Source organism: Callionymus lyra, chromosome 11 (genome assembly GCF_982586985.1).
Source record: "Callionymus lyra chromosome 11, fCalLyr1.hap1.1, whole genome shotgun sequence".
Classification (NCBI taxonomy): domain Eukaryota; kingdom Metazoa; phylum Chordata; class Actinopteri; order Syngnathiformes; family Callionymidae; genus Callionymus; species Callionymus lyra.
The window spans coordinates 10,512,149-10,533,316 of record NC_141828.1 but is presented as its reverse complement, the minus strand read 5'-3'; the positions used below and the strand labels follow the sequence as shown (position 1 = coordinate 10,533,316).

General features: G+C 36.6%; 1 protein-coding gene across 1 annotated transcript; it reads right to left on the bottom strand.

Annotated features, from left to right (window-relative positions):
* Positions 1 to 598: 598 nt before the first annotated feature.
* kmo (kynurenine 3-monooxygenase) lies at positions 599 to 19,928 on the bottom strand. The gene is made up of 15 exons (XM_087802443.1): positions 19,845 to 19,928; positions 18,425 to 18,494; positions 18,252 to 18,349; positions 16,456 to 16,545; positions 15,570 to 15,618; positions 13,871 to 13,958; positions 11,475 to 11,640; positions 11,339 to 11,410; positions 7,320 to 7,441; positions 6,829 to 6,976; positions 6,710 to 6,767; positions 5,003 to 5,085; positions 4,591 to 4,692; positions 3,249 to 3,308; positions 599 to 808 (listed from the first exon to the last, which is right to left on the bottom strand). Exons 1-15 carry the CDS (start codon positions 19,899 to 19,901, stop codon positions 659 to 661), a joined length of 1,413 nt encoding a protein of 470 aa, XP_087658569.1. The 5' UTR covers positions 19,902 to 19,928; the 3' UTR covers positions 599 to 658.
* Positions 19,929 to 21,168: the final 1,240 nt, after the last annotated feature.

Sequence of the window (21,168 nt, the reverse complement as noted above, 5' to 3'; positions counted from 1 at the left end):
TACAATTAATGTTTTTGGAATACCTACGAGATTAAATAGTTTTGTTGACGTTAGTTTATTTTGGTTTGATTTTTATACTCAATATTCAAGTAAAGTTTTGTAGGAGAGCTGATCATCTGAATACTCTGGAAGTAAAACGATAGTTTACTTCTTATCGTGGAGCCTTTTTTTTTGGTTTACGCTTCTGGATGTTCTGATGTGTCATTCTCCAGGTGTCTTCATCCCTTTCTTGACATCATTCCTAAGTATCGTTCGCCAACAGGTGTAGTTCTACTTTCAGGGTTCGACGTGGTTTTCCGTTTTATTTTAGACACTATTTGTGTTTAATACCGAGCAACATGAGTGCCTAAATATTTTGAAAATCCAGAAACACATCGTAGCAACATCCGGATGTAGCTATACTTGTCCTTCTTTGTAAAATGTATTGACTTAGTTAATGCTTCTTTTTGACAGGCATTACTAACAGATACTATTTAAGAACAAAGAGATAAATCCTTTATTAGCCTAAATTCTTTATCATTTCGTAATTAAGAGGCAGAAAGGTGGCGCTGTGTCTCTCTTAGCCAGAGATCATGGCCGTTAAAGAAGAAGACCTCGATCCAAGAAACACTTTTATTGTTCTTGATGCTCGTGACGACGTGTAAGTTGTCGTACGGCCTCAGCGTGACGTGACGTAGGTCGTGATCCTCTTACAGAGTTTCTCAGCAGAGACGGTGAGTTTGCTCAGATCGGGCGGATTCTTGGCCAGAACGATGGAGCCTCCAAGGACAGAAGCTGCAGCGCAGAACATCAGGCTTCTGTTGATCACCTGCAGAGGACGAGAAGAGAGGTTTTCTGGACTCATTTTCTCAATTAGTTAAAGTTTCTTTTACCTTCAAAAAATTATCTATTTATTTGTTTGAATGAATATTAAGATCTACTTTTTCTCATCTGACCTTAACTTTGTACCGATTTTAACGATTCAAACTTTTATCGATTCGGCTAGTTTGAAAAATACGAATGTATGTTCTAGCTTTCTTTTATCTCTTCTACTCTTTTCTTCTATTCATCTTTCAAACTTTTTTTCTCTATTCACTTGAATAGGAACAATCTCCAACTCATGTTTCAACTCCTTCCACTTTGACCTTCAGGTACATTTATCTACTCACACCTAGAAACTTCATTCAACTTTAAAAACACTTTCGTCTACTTACTGCTACTATTACTACTTACTATACTACTAATTATATTACTAATTCTACTTTTACTACTAATTCCATTGATACTTTTACTACTAATTCTACTACTACTTCTACCACTTCTTCTACTGGGTACTACTACTTCCACTACTAATTCTACTACTACTTCTAATTTGACTACTAATTATAATTCTACTTTTACTACTAATTCTACTACTACTTATAATTCTAATTCTACTACTTCTATTACTGGGTACTACTACTTCTACTACTAATTCCAATTATACGTTTACTACTAATTCTACTACTACCTCTACAACTAATACTTCTACTTCTACTTCTAATTCTTCATCTACTTATACTTATACTAAAAATTGTTCTACTACTTTTACTGCTTATTCTTCTTCTACTACTTCTACTACTTATTATACTTCTACTACTACTTCTACTACTTATTCTACTTCTTGTTCTACTACTTATACTTCTACTACTAATTATTATACTTCTTCTACTCCCACTACTTCCACTTCTTCTACATCTACTACCAATTATACTACTTTTTTATTGTTATCTGTAGGTTGAATAACATGATTAATAATATATATAACTATTTTTTTAAACAGCAAAACAATATAACATCAACACATTTTGATAAATGGGGGGAAAAAAGGGCGGGAATATGAAGGGAACCAGCTTCAATTTGCAAATGTCTGATGCACATTTTATGGAATTGAGCGGTTTTGGAGGTTATCCCAGCTACCCAGGGTCACTCACAGGAATAAATGAGAAGCCATCAACAACCTTTATTGTTGCACGACTGCAGCAGTGACCACTTCTCTGTCATGTCTCTATATTCGAGTGAGAGGAGGCTTCGACCAGTGGATGAACTCAAGACAAGTTTAATTTCCTGTGAGTGAAACTCAACCCGGGACTCTCTCTGAATGTGATCCGTAACTCTCCACCATCATCAGCATCACCGAGACCCGGTAAAATGCATTTTTAATGCGATGAAGTGTTTTTTCTATCAGACATTTTAGACAAGGCTTTTAAAGGAACACCCCGACTGGTTGACCTACTTCCCTCACAAGATCTCGTCAAAGAACCTTCAAGTCTATTTGCTTTCAAGTCCAATCCCCCCTTCAGATAAAAAAAAGGAGAAAACCTGAGAAAACCTGACTCACGTCCAGCTGGACATTTGTTGCACAGAAAGGTTCCTCTCAGCCTCTCACTGAACCTTCATGCTGAATAATTACCTCTGTTCTTTTTAAACAACCGAAATGAGCAACAATTTGTGTTTAAATGATCGAATCTATGGCCAAATTAATTTAGTTAACCATTTATTTTAGTTTTCCTAGGTAGTTTATTATATATTTATATTAAATATATGAGTATATGTTCTATTCTGTTTTAGTTTTTCTAAAATATTTAAAACGATAAAATCTTAAAATGTAGGTATTTTAGGGGAAAAGAGAAATAATACAAAATAGGTTTTGAAATGAGCGACAATTTTAGTTTTTAAAGTAATTTAGTCCAATGTTCAAATTAATACTATTTCAGTTGATTTAATTCTTTCTAATTGTCATCAGGAAAGTTTTCAAGCAGAAAATATGACATACTTTTATATTCCATCCATAAACTAGATATTTTTTATAAAGGAATATTTACAATAGTTTTTAAAGATTCCATTAACAAGTTTTAGTTTTTTTAACTGTAAATGTTGAATTGGATATTTGAATTATTTTTTTATTTGTTCTAAAATATTACAAGCAATAAGAATTCAAGATGGTCTTGGAAAAAAAAAAAAAAAAAATGGTTGCCTTGGTGGTTGGTTCCATTTTTCTATTGCTGTACCGCCACCACAACAAATACAACACAAATCTGTGTTGTGTTTACAAGAATAATAATAAAAGTTTTCAGATTTCCTTTTAAAATGGAGGTATTTTGTGTATAGGTTGACACAGACTGTGACATAATCAGAGATGGTGCGTTCAGGGACAATCAGAAACTTCAGGTCAAACGGTTTAAACATTGCTCAAGAAGACTCAACATAAAAGGTTCATTCCCACTCACTTTGTCCTGCCAGTGCCAGCGCTCCACCGCCTCATGGTACCTGGTCCTGGTGAAGGTGACCTGGACACGGAGGAGAGGGTGTCAGACCGAGAAGGCTCACCACAGGTCCAGAACACTCACCATGGTGTAGAGAGTACATGTTGTATTTATATTGAGATATTGGACTCTTGTTTGTGTATTGAAATATTGAACTCTTGTTTGTGTATTGAGATATTGAACTCTTGTTCTTTTGTATTGAGATATTGGACTCTTGTATGTGTATTAAGATATTGAACTCTTGTTTGTGTATTGAAATATTGGACTATTGTTTGTGTATTGAAATACTGGACTAATGTTTGTGTATTGAGATATTGAACTCTTGTTTGTGTATTGAGATATTTAATTCTTTTTTGTGTATTGAGATATTGGACTCTTTTTTGTGTATTGAGATATTGGACTCTTGTATGGGAATTGAGATATTTAATTCTTGTTTGTGTATCGAGATATTTGACTCTTGTTTGTGTATTGAGATATTGGACTCTTATATTTCTATTGAGATACTGAATTCTTGTTTGTGTATTAAGATATTGAACTCTTGTTTGTGTATTGAAATATTGGACTATTGTTTGTGTATTGAAATACTGGACTATTGTTTGTGTATTGAGATATTGAACTCTTGTTTGTGTATTGAGATATTGGACATGTGTATTGAGATATTTAATTCTTTTTTGTGTATTGAGATATTGGACTCTTTTTTGTGTATTGAGATATTGGACTCTTGTATGGGAATTGAGATATTTAATTCTTGTTTGTGTATTGAGATATTGAACTCTTGTTTTTTGTATTGAGATATTAGACTCTTGTATGTGTATTGAGATATTGGACTCTTGTATTTGTATTGAGATATTTAACTCTTGTTTTTTTGGATTGAGATATTGGACTCTTGTATGCATTTTGAGATATTGAACTCTTGTTTGTGTATTGAGATATTGAACTCTTGTATGTATATTGAGATACTGAACTCTTTTTGTGTATTGAGATGTTGGACTCTTGTATGTTTATTGAGATTTTGGACTGTTGTTGGTTATGTTAAGACTTTCTTTTTTTTACTTTATGACTTTATTTTATTAATTGCGTGTGTGGTGTTATCTAAATAGTTCTGACTAAACTAAGATGTTGTTTTATGCATCAGACTCACACAAAATGTGAAACAAAACTGCTACCCTTCTGACTCTTCTACAACCACTTTCCGACTGACTTTCTAACTCACTTTTTACAAACTTGTTATCTAATACCGCTCTTTCCTTGTCCTACTCCCTCCCAGTGAACTCATGAGAAGGCTCACCAGGTCAAGAACACTCACCATGGTGTAGAGAGGAACGATGGTCTTCGGCATGAATAAGTGAAGCAGGTTATCGACTCGCTTCCGGAACAAGAACCACTTAGAGTTGACGTGGGCGCGCATCTGCCAGACAGACCTTGTGTTAGTGAACTGAACCATCTGTCTGAGGTGAAGCAGGATCTAAGTGCTGCACATATGGGGATGAAAGCTGCCGGGGGAACAAAAGCCAGGTGATAAATGAACGGCGTGTTCTGAGAGGATGAGGTTGAATATGCAGATGTTCACCTGTCAGACGTGACGGAGAGTCAGCGTCTGCCAGTAATTGGATCGAGCCAGAACAGAAGCTCAGGCACAAACTTTGGATTAATATCCTTAATCCACCCGTCATTTCCCTTTCGAGGGTTCAGTTCCTCGGCTAAATAGCGTCCAGTACCTCGACGTAGTTGTACATGGCCAGGTCTGCGATGGCGTGGTCGTCTGGCACTCGAACTCTGCTGTACTCGGGCAACACTGCACCTGTTTTTGGGGAGGAAAACAGAGTTGTTAAATTGTATTATTTTCTTCTTAGAGAGAGCTGTGTCGTGAATATCAATAAAGGAAAGAAAGCTGTTAAACGATTAAAGTAAATGGACTTTTTAAAAACAGACCCAGTTTCATTAGCAATAGCAAATTGATTCGACCCTTTATGACTGCAATTATATACAGCTGGCCCGTCTTAATGGCTTGTTATGGCTTTACAATTGTTAGAAAATGTGCCTAGAATGAGTGCCGCCGTACCTTTTCAATGATACATTAGGTGTTCAGTATATGATGTTTTTTATGTCGGGTCGTATCTGTTTAGAAACTTAAGAAGTTTTTTTTTTGTTTTTTTTAATAAAAATCATAACATGGGAAGAAATCTGAAAAGGACATGAATTGACCAACTTTTTTAAATATATTTATTGTGGTTTTATTTTGTTTTTTATGTTAAGAGTGAATTGACTTCTGTATTTTCTGTTCTGTGTTTTCCGGTCTCTCATTGTGTTTTTTTGTTTCCTGTTTATTCCCGAAGTTGGTGTATGCTTTGATTTTTGGAAATTTCTTAAGATTTTGCACACCGTGTACTGAGATATTGGATTCTTTTCTATGCTATGATATATTGCACCCTTTTTGTGTATTAAGATCTTGGACTCTTGTATGTGTATTGAAATATTGGACTACTGTATGTGTATTGAGATATTGAACTCTTGTTTGTGAATTGAGATATTGGACTCTTGTTTGTTAATGGAAATATTGGACTTTGTTTTGTGTATTTAGATCTTGGACTCTTGTATGTGTATTGAAATATTGGACTACTGTATGTGTATTGAGATATTGAACTCTTGTTTGTGTATTGAGATATTGGACTCTTGTTTGTGTATTGAGACATTGTCCTCTTGTATGTATATTGAGATATTGTACCCTTGTTTGTGCATTGAAATATTGGACCATTGTATGTGTATTGAGATATTGAACTCTTGTTTGTGTATTGAGATATTGGACTCTTGTATGTATATTGAGATATTGTACTCTTGTTTGTGTATTGAGATAGTGAACTCTTGTTTGTGTATTGAAATATTGGACTTTGGTTTGTGTATTTAGATATTGTACTCTTGTTTGTGTATTGAGATATTGGACTACATACAACCACTTTCTGACAAACTTTCTAACTCACCATTTAGTATGTTCTTGCTTGGACATTTCTATAAATTTTTTTTAATCATCTAACGTCTTCTCATACCTAAGCAGTTGACATGACCAGTATACCCTATGAATATACCCAAGGTTTCATAGATACTGCCTACAAAGAATAACTTAATCACTCCCCATATATACTTTCAAATCAATCACTGTCTGAATCTTTTCTTACTAAGTGACTCACTTACACACCCTCGCCATCTCCGTGTCTCACCCCCCCTCCTAGAACTCATCATATACATGAATTATGTTAAGCCGATTTACCCAGTCACCCATCAATAGGGGCAATCTAGTTTGTACTGGTTAGCCGGTTTATTGATCGATTGGATGCGCTCGGGGCGACAGGAGAGGGATCTCTGTTAATGGGTTGTGTATCGGAGCGTGAACTGTTGCAGTCCATTATGAGACCGTTCGAGTGTCTCACCGAAGTCTTCGTCGAGCTGCTCCATGATCTCGTCGAAGACGATGCAGTCCTCGAAGCCCTGAGACGAGTTTACACTTCAGGACTGATTTATTGACACTTTCACTACGAGGTCCACCTACCGCGTTCATGCCCTGGCCGTAGAAGGGAACCACGGCGTGCGCGGCGTCGCCCATGAGGACGCACTTGTCGCCGATGTGATGTGGCGAGCACTTGACGGACACCATGGCCTGGGCGGGCAACCTGAAGAAGTCCCTCCTGAGAGCGTCGCTGTGGCGAAAAGGCAGGAAGAAAATATTGCGTTCATCAGTTTTTAAACGAGGAGGGCGAGAGAAGCAGACGGAGAAAAGGAAAGCACTTGTTTACGCCTGAACGCTCACAGTAAATTCCTGCAAAGTGAGGGGGGAAGAGTGAATGAAAGCCTCAGAGCGTTGTCTCCTCAATCTCGCCATCGTTTCACCTCGAATTAAAAAGCTGCTGCACATGTGACGCGGCAATTTCACACCTCATGAGGCCGTGGACGAGTCGATGAAAATGTTTTGAGTTGGCAGGTTTTCATAGGAAGCAGACGCCGGCCGGAGAGAGAGAGAGAGAGAGGGAGAGAGTCACTCACGCTCCTATTAGCGGGATGGAGTCGGGGAAGTATCTTCGGAAGAGACTTATGACCTCGTCTCCCGTGGTGATCTTCTCGAAATCATCGAAGGGCATGAAGAGCGTGCAGGTGAACGTCTTGTCCTGGAAAACAGAAGAAAAAAACAGAAAATTTCATCACGTTGTCGGTCGTAATATTTGGTTTCTGAAACCAAACGCTGTAGTTGCACATGCAGCTGCAGTGATGAGTTCACTGAGAGGGACTGAGACAAAGAGAGACCATGTCAAAACATTTTTTTTGGTTTACTGAGACAGAAAGTGATTTTATTTTGGTTGGAAGGCTAGTTGGTCAGTGCTGTTTCATATTTAACACTAGAAAACATTTTAATTTAATTAAGATATTGGACTCTTGTTTATTTATTGAGATATTGAACTCTTGCTGTGTATTGAGATATTGAACTTTTTTCGAGTATTGAGATATTTGACTCTTGTTTGTGTATTGAGATATTGGACTCTTGTTTGTGTATTAGGATATTGTCCCTAGTTTATATATTGAGATATTGGACTTTTTTGTGTATTAAGATATTGGACTCTTGCTTGGGTATTGAGATACTGTACTTTTTTGTGTATTGAGATATTTGACTCTCATTTGTGTATTAAGATATTGGACTCTTGTTTGTGTAATAAGATATTGGACTCTTGTTTGTGTATTGAGATATTGGACTCTTGTTTATGTATTGAGATACTGTACTTTTTTGTGTATTGAGATATTTGACTCTCATTTGTGTATTAAGATATTGGACTCTTGTTTGTGTATTGAGGTATTGAACCCCTGTTTGTGTATTGAGATATTGAACTCTTGTATGTGTATAAAGATATTGGACTCTTTTTTTATTGAGATATTGGACTCTTTTCTATGTAATGATATATTGGACTCTTGTTTTTGTATTGAAATATTATTATTTACTTTATTTTATTAACTGTATATTTGGATCTAAACTCCTGTGTTCTGTTTGAAACCCATACTTGCACTTGGCTTCTGTTCCATTCTAATCGTGACATTAACATTTTTTTTCCTGATCTCTTATTACATGAATAAATAAAAGACAAAATTTATAAATACATACATAAATAAATAAATGTTGAAATAACAGAAATGTGCAAATAAATAAACGTCATTATGTATAAATGAATAAATGTATATAGTCATAGAAATAATTATGTCATTGATCGTCCTTCACATTAAAGGGTTGAAAACATCAGGACTTTAAATAAACCTTTTCCTGAACCGTGTCGGTCTAAAAAAAAAACCTTCAACTTCTCCTTCTTGTCTTCACGACCTAATGGACCACTCTCACTAGCAGCAACATGTCTTTGTAGGTTTAAAAATCGATAACTAATTCCCACTCTAGGTAAAAACCATCCTCCCGTTTAAAGGCGTTTGATCGCAAACATCACTAAGTCGTCATCTTGGACCTTGAAAAGCTGTTACCATGGCGCCCAGAGGAGCTGGAGTGTTTGTTCTCGGGGGCCTGAGGAAATGGGGCAGAGCCAACACAGTCTTAACCTGGACCCACAAAAAAACAGGAGCTGACGCTGACTCAGCCCGGTGGAAAGAAATGGCTGCAGGATTAAAGAGGACAGGAGTGGCCCACAGAGATGCTGACAAAGGAGACACGGAGTGACGTGATGGTTGGATGTAGGTTGAACCTCAGGACAGCTGAGGAGAGACGAGGATAATTAGCTGAGCAAGGACGTCCAGGAGGTCAATCAAGTCTCGGAGATCTGCACTAATGGATTTTCTGCTTCTTTTCGCCATGACTTTGAATTCTTGACTAGGGGAGCACCTGAGACTGCAAGCTTTTTATTTCCACACATTTTTAATGATTTGCTTTATTTAATCAATTTTTTTTATTTTTTTTTAACATTAGCAGTAAAAACAAGCCTTGATAGAAATAAACTCAGAGCAACATTAGTGTTCCAGAACTTACTCCCACAACATACAACAGAATTTTAAACTTTTTTTTATCTTTAGAGAGTAACACATTCTTCAAAAGATGTTTGGATCCGGATGTTGATCTGAAACACTACATTTTCACCTTAAAATAATTCTTAAAAAGAAAATGTAAATTAGTTAAGCATTGCCTTGTTCATTGACTGAACGTTATTTTATTTTGGTGAGAAGGTCAGTGCTAGTCTGGTTAGTCTCAAGTCCTACTTGTCAACTGGCAGAAAAAAATGGAGAATTTTTTTTTAATGTAAAATATTTTAAATATACAGTATGAATTGTACAGATCCAACTGTTATTATTTTAATAAATCTAACTAAAATGTATTTCTTTAACTGTCGTGATTGGCAAAGGCACCTAGAAATCATGATATCCTAATGATATATTTTTTTTTTGGTTTACATTATCTTTTCTTACATTTGATATATTATTTTTATGATATTGTGGAAATTAAATGTATATTACATCCTAAGTAAGGTAGAATTCCAGCTCCTTCGGTTTATTGTAAGGGGTCAGGAGACCCTATGAAAACTGAAATACAGTTTGTTTAATTTCAATGAAGTATATACCATATTTAGTTAGAATTTCAGCTCTTTTCAGCAATTATAACAGTCATTTTTCCTGGACTGACTTTCCTCTCTCCTCAACTTCTTCTTTGGGTTTAAATGTATTTTTTGCACCAGAGGCAACGCAGGATATCTCTGCTATTATACTTCTATGTCCAAAAATTTCCAAAAATCCAAAAATTTCATCTTGTCGTTTATGTGTAAAGAAGAGATAAGAAACTGAACATCAGACAATGACTGCTTTTATTTATCCTTTGGTCAGTTTTGTTGTTAATAGTCTCGTCTCAGTTTCTGGTCATGTTTATTTTAGTTATTTCCCATATGCTAATTTTGGCTTAAAGTTTCACTATTGTTTTGTGTCACAATACAAATCTCCTTCAACACTGACTCTACCTCATGTCAAGCACTTTTCAAAGAAGATTTACTTTTCCACTTTAAATTGAATTCCCTTATTCGAAAAAAAATATCCTTATTTTAAAGTTTCTATTTGCTTGAAAGGAGTCTTATGAAAGTTTTGAATCACATAACCTCGAAATTAAATTGGAAGTGGTTTTGTTTTGTCAAGCACATCTTATATGAGCCACATTAAACGAGTTTGCGAGCGGGATTCCGACCTCGAGTTTGACGAGCGTTTGCGAGGAATACTGAACATATATTTACAAGGCAAAACCTTGAAAGGCATGCAAAGACACTCTCCTGTCTGCTTGACATGAAACCAAAAAGACGTCAACGGGTGGAAGGATGGAAACTGTCGTGAGAAAACATCAATGTTTGAAAGAAATGTTTGTGCTTGATGTGTGTGTATGTTGTTTTTCTGAAGATAAAATCTTGTTGACCATAACCACAGCCACTCTGCTGCGATTGGTGAAACATCAAGGTTTGTCACCGCATGTCATCGATCCCCGAAGTCTCCACCTCCAAGTGACTTGTTGCATAAACAAAGCGGGGTGTGATTACAGCTGGCTGGAGGAGGAGTGAAACAATTATTACGTCAAAATGGATGTGCTCTCGTAACCTCTCGTTCGCCAGGATTTCAGACAGGGGAGAACTTTTATAAGTATTAAGTTCAAAACATGGTCATGATGAGGGACTTACTGTATCTTTGAGAGAAAGATTTGAACATTTGAAACATGAGAGTGAGTCAGCAAAGTTGAGTTTTTGTCATTAGTTGCCCTTGAAAATATATTTAAAGGGTAAAATTATCAAATCTAAACTGCAAAAAAGAATAAAAATCTTGCCTGGATTCTTTTAAAGAGAAAAAGAATGCAGTGTAAAACGTTAAATTTAAATTAAGTCAGAATATTTGCCATAGATTATAAATAATTGGTTAAATAGATAATGTCTGTGACCCCTGAGTGGCAGTCGTCGCATCATTCACAGTCGTTGTCCAATCTGAGTCCACAGGTTCAATCCCTTCCAACTGCTCTGATCCTGGACTGGAGTGTAATATTGGATCAAGCAACTTACCATGTTGGGCAGAGCGATCATCATGAAAGTGTTCCGTGGCCAGATGTGCAGGAAATTTGGCTTCATGGCAAACTACCGAAATAAATTAAAAAAAAAGTGAAGACGAAGACAGGCGTCGACAGGAAGGTGGACTCACCTCTCCGTGGACGGGCGGCATGGTGAGCTCCATGTATCCGTGAGGGATGTAGGTCTGACTGTAGTTGAAGCGGCTTCGACGCATGAACTGCTTACGGATGGAGGAGAACGCTCCGTCACAGCCGACGATCAGGTCCGCATGGATCGTCTCTTCGGACCCGTCGCACCTGACACCAGACGGTATGAAGTATAAACTCATATCAGCGTTTTAAATGATTCGTATTTAACAGGATCTCTAAGTGTCAGAGAGAAAACTCGGAGGGTGTCAAGTGGGACGGACAGAAAGACCAACAAACTAATTTCCTGCAAACATCTTTAACTCCTGCTTTCTTCGCTTGAGTCGGTGTTTGGCTTTGAAGCCTGATCCCCCCCCCCCATCGAGCTGCCGCTAACATCAAGACCACTTTGTTTCACCATCAATGATGTTCTGGAGGCGGTGCAGTGGATTGTGGACCAGATGTGTCCATTGCCGGAAAACAGTTTTGTTAAACAATGCACGTCTCATTCGAGTCAAACGTGGACGATAACAATGGTAGACGAGAGTTCAAGTTAAAAGTTGTATTTTTCTCAAGGTGACCTTCACCAGGTCCCAGTTTCTCTTTCTGGTATGTTTGTGTGAAAGTTTCAAAGACAACTATTTTATACTTTATATGTTATAACTCACATGTTGTATCGATCAAAGCCGTGGAAATGTTTAGCAATATATAGCAATAAGTACTGTATTTTTCTGCATGACTGTTAGCCTCGACAGATAGCCGCTGTGTGGTTTCCTAGTATTACTTTGAGAAGCTCTATAGTATTACTCCTGACTACGGAGCCACTTGTGAGTAATACTACAAAGCCTCACTGAGTTATACTACGAAGCCTCAATGAGTAATACTACAAAACCTGACAGTTATAATAAAGTTTCTCTCTTCTCTGAGTTATAATAAAGAGCCTCACTGAGTAATACTACAAAACCTCACTTAGTAATACTACGAAACCTCACAGTTATAATACGGAGCCTCACTAAGTAATACTACAAAACCTCACTTAGTAATACTATGAACCCTCACTGAGTTATAATAAGGAACCTCACTGAGTAATACTATAAAGCCTCACAGAGTAGTAACAGGCAGCCTCACTTAGTTATAGTACAAAGCATCACAGAATTATAATACAGAGCCTCACTGAGTAATACTACTAAGCCTCACAGAGTAATACTAAGAAGCTCTTTAAGTAATTCTATGAAGCCACACAGAGTAATACTACCGAGCCTTGCAGTGTAGCATCATAGCTTACCAAAGTCGTACTAAAAAAAAATTGAAATTTTTTGAGCGCTGTGTACAACATAAAATGGGTTCGTGTTAGCAAGTACAACCAAAATAAATACATAAGGAACCCTTGATTTTTCATACAATCTAAGGAATTCAGGAGCGACTTATAGTCCAACAAAAACTAGACCTTGGTCTGGTTTCAAGCCATAAAACATTGTAGCTCCTCTCACCTGACTGAGGATTTTTTTTAAAACAATCACAGGACGGCTCACAGCTTGAGGCTAGTTTCTATAAAAAGATGAAGTGAAAAGTAGCTGCCGAAAAAAGGTCCAACATGATTTCAGCACCTTCACCTCTTGCAGGCAGAGCTTAGATCAGATCGATATCATCAGCAAAGAGGGGGACAGAGGTGAGGCTCTGAGCAGGGTTAAAGACAGAGCCTAGAGGAACACCGTTTCCTCACAAATATATTTCAATCACTTAAAAGACATTTAAAAACCACCGTTCAGCACTTCATGAGTCACCTAATGATGTTGACTCGGGGGGAGACGAGGGAGAGGCGAGCGGCACCGTCGGCCTGCAGGTGAGAATTTAACAACAGAAGAAGAAACGAACGCGAGCCTCAGGGAGGAGGATGTCCTCGCTGCTCCAGCGACTTTTACATTCCAGGCACACGCGTCGCTGTCGGGATTCTGATTGAATTAAAAGTTCACTAAAGTGTTTCTCGCACGTCTGCACATCGACTCATCGGCACACGCCGGGGATTTGAAAAAGAACACAAAGGCTGCTAACTGGATACGAGAAATCTAAATTAGAAAAACTATGATAAGCTGTCGAGGGTTGTTATAGAAAGTCATTCGCTACGATCAAGAACAAATATACTCAGACTTTCTAGACGTGTGCGCCAGCATTAGTGACTTTATATCAACGTTGCACAAGGTGACATGTTTATTTAAATGCAAGCTTCCCGGGGGTCGGATCGATATGACCAGAGTCATGAGACAGTGTGTGTGGTGTGTGGTGTGTGGTGTGTGTGTGTGTGTGTGTGTGTGTGTGTGTGTGTGTGTGTGTGTGTGTGTGTGTGTGTGTGTGTGTGTGTGTGTGTGTGTGTGTGTGTGTGTGTGTGTGTGTAACAATTTACCTAACAAAGGTCATTAGCCCCGTTTCTGCACTCCAGTCCTGGAGCTTGTGGTCAAAGTTCAACTTGGTGTTTTGGTACCGATCGGCCTCTGATGACAGAGAAACAAACAAACATATGTTTCATCACCATCAGGTCAATGTTGTTATCTTTGTCAATTTCCAAAACTGTTCCGATCACAAACTGGACTTAATATTCCACATAACGCTAAACATGTTTTACTCAAAGGATTAAAAAATGCTAAAAGCTTTTTACTTTTATTTTTTTTGGCAAGAAAACGTGTGTGTGTGTCATTCTACGAAACCAGAAATGTGAACTTTTTAAATAGTGTTTTACAATTGTTTGACATAATAAATGTTTTGAACTCATTGTGAATATATATCAACAGATTCTGTTGGTTATTTTCAAAGGAATTTGTCCAAAAATCAAGTACAGAATAAACACCAAAAACATAACTTGAAATGTTTCTTTTTTTGCCAGATTTTCTCAAGTTTCATTATTAAAATGACATTGATCCATCTATCCATCCATCCATCCATCCATCCATCCATTCCATCCACCTATTTTTTAATATTAACCTTATGTCGCCATAAAACACAAAATGTTAAAGTGAGGTGGTCGTGTTTTATAAAGTGAATAACATTTTAAAGTGAATTATCTATTTTTCGAGAATGTACCACCCTGACACACCAACACTTATTTCTTGGTATATTTAAAAAATCCTGTACTTGCTAAATTCTGCACATTTACAACAAGTTCTTATACCAAGCAAAGAACATTCTTCTGAAAATATTAAATTATGTAAAATACATGTATATGTTGTGCCTCAATAAGAGAATATCTTATTTGTCGTGGGGATTTGTCTATTACAAATGTAATTAAATTATTATATTTATTGATATATGTGCCTAAGGTTGTAGAAAATCAGGTCATAGATTTAGTAGAACATTTAAACGAAAAATGAGTTCAATTTTAGAGGATTTTTTAAAAACAAGAAGAAACGTAGTTAGTTGCAGACGCACACTTTTTCCAAGGTACACTGAAATATACAGTTTATGTAATATTATGAAGTTTGATTTTAGACAGTACTACCCTGTCGAGATTTGTCTTCCAGTGTACTGTAAAGCAGTGCACCTAGAGAAGTGCACCATATGAGACACAGCATGGGAATACCAATGAAATCCATGGAACGAGGACACAGAGAAGGGAAGTGCATGTCTGCATGTCTGCATATGAAAAAGATTCAAGTGAAGTTATGAGCTCATCTGGAAAACAGTCAAATCAATCAGAGCCAACAAACCGCCCGCTGAGCAAGCGAGTCCTGCCAAAAGATGCTCAGTTATCAGCGTGTCGACACTGGTGTGCATCAAAGTTTGGGCTCCCCGAGCTCCAGGACTCTCCGAATCAGCTTGTTGGTATCTGGAGTCTGGATAGACTCCGATAAGAACTCTTTTACAATCGGGCACTTTCTCCGAAAAATCTAATTAAAGCGAGGCCTGGGCTGTCACACGTCTCCCAGAGAACGCAGAGACACTTCATTAAATATCAGACGCTTTTATCTGCTGCAGAGCCAAGCGTCTCCTGATATTCCCAGACATTCTCATGCCTCATTTGAGGCAGTGGTTGTGAAGAAAGACTTTTCAACACAACTAACCTCTGATGATTGACACAAGAAGAGACACAAACGTTCAAATGCTCTCACCTTCCAGCAGCTCTTTGTTCAGATTGGCTCGATCGATGGACAGGATGAACTGCAATGATGATTCGATTATATATAGTTCACAAGAATCAGACAAAAGGTTGCTGTTTTTTTTTCTTACAAAATCATAAATGAATAAGAAACTTCGCTGAAATTAAATTTAGCCAAGAAATTTGTAAAAATGCCAATATTTTAAACTAAATAACTGAATTCTCTCTATTTAATATGTTGTATATCAACAAAAAAACTAATTCGAATTTAATTACAACAAATATTAACTTTATCTAATTGCTAACAACAAGACAAAACTATAAAATAACCTTTAATATTACAAAAAATGTAAATGTAACATAACTACCAAAATCCATGAACAAGAAATCTTGCAACAATTCACTTTTTGAGTGAGAAGATGAGTACTCCCACATATGTTTTACTAATTTTACAGTAATAAACTTGTACTTAAAATTTAAGCAATTGTTAGCACTATAATAAACAAAATGTTTAGTTTACTGAAGACATTTTTATTTATATTATTTATTTAATTTAAGGGATGATATTTATACATTTTGAATTAAATATAACTTTTCTCTAACAGAGATTTCAATTAAATATATATAAATTTATATAAATATAAAAATATTAACGATAAGATAAAGAAGTAACAATAGGAATAATCTTGTGTTCTGCATAACAATCTTATTGTATTTGTTGTGTAACCAAGTTCATGTCATTGCCAATTAAATGATTTTCCAAATGCTAAAAGCTGTTTAAAATATATTTGATATAATTGATGCAAAGAGTCTTTTTTAAGGTATTTTCATGCACAGACTTGGTTGATGTGGCCAATAAACGTAGAATATTTGCTCCTGATCAACCGAACTTCCCTCACCTGTCCTTTCTTGCCGTACGGTATCGGCGATTGTTTCCCATTCAGAGAGTGGATCATTCTTGCGTTCATGGGGATTCCTTGAGACACAATCTGGATTAAAGAAAATGTAAGGAAGTAAGTAATTATTTGTAAAGCGCCTTTCTAGACCAGGGTCACAAAGCACTTTTACAATCAAACAATACACAGTTTAAATATACATTTTAAAAGATCAAGAAACATAAGACAAACACAGGAGTCCCAGAAAATCACGGAAAAGCACAAATAAAAATGTCTTAAGATGTTTCTTGAAGGAGTCAGTAGATCATCAAACACAGAGAGATGTAAGAGGGAGTCTGACCATGAATAGATCTGAAAGTAAGAACCATGATATGGAAGTACATCAGTGCCATCAGAACATGAATGGTTGAATTTATGACTATTGTGATTTGCAATTTTGTTTTTGTTTAACTTACGCTCAAGCAGTTTCAAACAAGATCGTCTCTGTTAATAAAGTATCTGTGTTGATGTATGTCAAATATAAACATTTACACCGGAGCTCATCTGTACTGCTTAACAACAGTGAGATCCATTTTTTTTGTGATCATGAACCGGGGAATCATTGGGAGTTATTTAGAAGAAATTGCATTTTTTCACAGAACAAACGTTCTGTCAGACGAGCTAAGCAAACGTTGGGGCTAAAAAACTGTCTTATAGTGAAGGATCAGAGCATCAGATTAAACTATCGTTTCTGTTTAAATCCTTTGACATCAGAATCTACTGATTGATCGTGAGATCTAGTTTAAGATGTTTAAACTCCAGACGATAAAACAAAGTTGATACTTTGTCATGAAAACATCTAAACTGATGCAGCAGAGATGTAGTCACCTGATCGTTTATGCAAGTATGATCCAGTAGCTCTGTACTCGTTTGGTTTTGTCTGGTGGCTCTGTTATGCTGAATTTAAAAGGCTCCGTATTTTTAAAATTGAATTTAAAAGGCTTCAAATTAAAAAATATTGAAGAATTGAAATTAAAATATAACAAATATTGAATAATCGAAATTAAAATATAACAAACATTGAATAATCGAAATTAAAATGTTACAAATATTGAAGAATTGAAATTAAAATATAACAAATATTGAAGAATTGAAATTAAAACATAACAAATATTGAATAATTGAAATGAATTCAACCTTACAATATTTGAAAAAAATACATTAAACAATTCAATATTCTGATGGCATTGATATTCTTCCATAGAACCAGAATTTTAAAATTGATCCTGAAAGAAACTGGAAGCCAGTGAAGAGTTTTAAGGATCGGGGAAATGTGAGTTCTTCTACTAGATCGGCTCAGAATTCTCGCTGCAGAGAAGACAGATCCTTCTTGTTTAGACATGAAAATAAACTGTTACAATAGTCTAAACGAGAAGAAACGCGTGAATTACAAGCTCCAGATCATGTTGTGACATTTTTCTCAGTTGAAGGAAACAGTTTCTGGTCAGTTTTCTACAGTGTTGAACTAGAGACATATCCGTACATATTTGAAGCTCCAGCTTTCCAGGCTCACCTTGCACCGAAGTTCTTTTGTCAAGCGGAAAAATCATGCATGTGTGAAGATTATATATAAAAAAAAAGAAATCCATGCATGAATTCTATAGCACGAATCAAAATTGCTGACCCCAGCTGGAAGAATGAAAGCTCAGATGGAATGTCGAGCAATAGAAGTCAGAGATGATTACGCAGGCCTGGATACACACTTCATATCGATTCCACAGAGGAAAGGTGGTCGAGCGGCGACCGTACGTTCGACTCACCTTCTCCTCCAGCCCGACATGCTTCAGCGACTGTCGGCCTCTGTGAGACAGAGCCAGGTTGATGCTCCTGCCTCGCACCACCTCTGCCTGTCGGATGTCTGCCCCCCGAGAACGGACCCGGACAGGTTTTTATTTAAGGATTCTCAGCGACTTTTAAACCTTCACTGCTTTACCTTCACGACTTTCAAAAACCTCCACTCGGAAGCCCCTCTTGGCGAAGAAGCAGGCGTTCAAGGCTCCGACCTGAAAACAGACGTTTAGAAATAAATTAATGTGGAACTTACACCTCTAGGTACGAGAAGACTTGTATTCAGGACCTGATAATAGTTCACATTTGATTATGTTGGAGAAAAATACTGTTTGTTTAATGACTTTTTTTTTACTTTGAAAACTCTAAAACACGTGTTGAACTTTGTTTATTCATTCATTTTCTATACCGCTTAATCCCTTATGGGGGTCACGGGTGGATGGACCCAATCCCAGTTTTTTTGGGGCTAGATGCCGGGACACCCTGGACGGGACGCCGGTCTGTAATGGAGCACACAACTACAAACAACCATTCACACACACACTCAATCGACCTCTGTATGTTTTTGGACTGTGGGAGGAAACCGGAGTAAACCCACGCAACACAGGGGGAAACATACAAACTCCACACAGAAAGGTCACGAAAGAAGGTCGGTTGGCTCCGTCACGACCTGGAAGCAACCGACGACCTTCTCGCTGTAGAATTTGTTCATTTATTTGTTAATTTATATTAAATAAATCTACGTGTGTTTCAGCCTGATCCTAAAGTCTTATTGACTTCCAAACCTCTCTTAAAGAACTGCTTTAAAAAATGTGTTTGGGCAACTAAATCAGGTCAAGGGAAAGGGGGCACACTGGGGGGCAGAGGAACCCCATGATTATTTAAACTTGTCTAATTGCAATGCTATTTAAATCCTATGTATTATGTTATTATTATTATTCTTCCCAACCTGACATACTGTTAAAATTAGTGAATGAATTGTTACTTTTTAAAGAATATAAAGGGGGTGATTAAAGTTGTAAAACAGATTAAGAAATTGGAACATTTTTATCAGCGGGACTTGGACCCTGGACTGGACTTTGTTTGGAGTCTAAACAGATTGAGTCACTTTATTGGTCAGGATTCACCCCGAACATGTCGGTTTTGAGTGTTCATTTTAATTTTTTTATAACAGCCGCAACATTACTATGGAAGGTCAGACCAAACCTTCAGAGCTTCTCTCCAGTGTCGTAAAGCAGCAACAGAGAGGCCACATGAGGCCCCCCAGGTGCACATCCTGCTCTGAACTACACACTTTTTATTATTTGTCTCACAATATAGACAGAGAAATCAACACCTTTAACCCCATTTTCCTAATCCAAAAATTTGACCCTAAGACACGTGTGAGAAAAGACACAAACCTAAGTGATTATACTAATGAAACAAAAATAAAGATTGTGTTTGTTTTAAAGCTACACTCATTTAAACGTGTGACTAATAAAGCATGGATTGTATAAATGTGTTATGTGTTTCACTCTCAACAGCTCAAAGTACATTTTAAAAAGTGACTTTCGCTCCAGTCTTACCAATCCTCCTCCCACCACTGCCACCACTCGCTCCTCCTTGGGTTTGGAAGCCTCCATGGTTCTTATTAAAAAAAAAAGGGTCTTCAGTTGGTCTCTGCTCCTGCTTCTCCACTTCCAAATGGCAGAGAGGGGAGCTGAGGTGAGGTGGGTAAAGATTAATAGAGGGAGGAGCAGAGCAAACACCCCGAGTGTCCTTGACGACAAATCACTTTTTCATATTCACTCGTTATGTTTGACAGCAGCTGCTGCTGCTTTGAATGAACTGTTGAGAACTTTATCAGGATCTTCTTCTATCTCAACTCCCTTCACCTCACAGTCATGTGTCCACTATCATGTCAATAATGTCTCTTTAGCTCACCTGGGACCAAACAGAAAGATATACTCGAACGAGTAGATTTATAAAACTCTACTTTTACGACAACTCCCCCTGCTGGATATAACTCGCAGCGCGTCAACAATTGTGATTTGGCACTCTGGGTATTCCGTACATTACGGGCCAAAATAAAATACAATTCTTATCACTCAGAAGTTAAGACGGAGAATTAGGGCCATTTTTTTTCATTATTATTATTATTTTACTACAAGATTAACGTCAATTGGTAGGAAAATAATTTATTACAATATTAAAGTCGTACAAAATACTTCATAAAATAATATATATATATATATATATATATATATATATATATATACTGTATATACAATTTACTACATGTCTTTAATCCTTATTTTTTTAAGCTGTAATCAATTTTCAGTAGTTTTACACTTCAAGTCACACCCACTTTTTTTTCTATGAATATATATAATATATTTATATATTTATATATTTATATATTTATATATTTATATATTTATATATTTATATATTTATATATATATTATATATATATATATATATATATAATATATTTATTGAAATGTAGCAGAGAGAAGAAGAGTTCTGGTTACCCCATAGTCTTGTTTTTTTATTTGAATACACAGGCTATTACTTCATGCTTGAGTGTATTTGTCTTTAAGTCTCATGATTATCTATGTGTGTAAGTATTAATGTCATATGTGAACATGATATATCAACTTCATGCAAGCACCGATGTGTAATTTGCACATTATATGTGTCATGTGATTATATATGGGCGTCACGTGACCAGTTTATTTCCATCTCCATGACCTTTCAAATCTCAAATCATTCAAATCTCAGGAGTATTCTTGGAGTTGCAAATAAACAGAAGACACAGTCAAGTTGGTGAAATTGTAAGACAAAAAATACAATATGAACATTCAGACACAGAAAGGAGTTTGAAAATTTGAAACCGATGACAAGTAT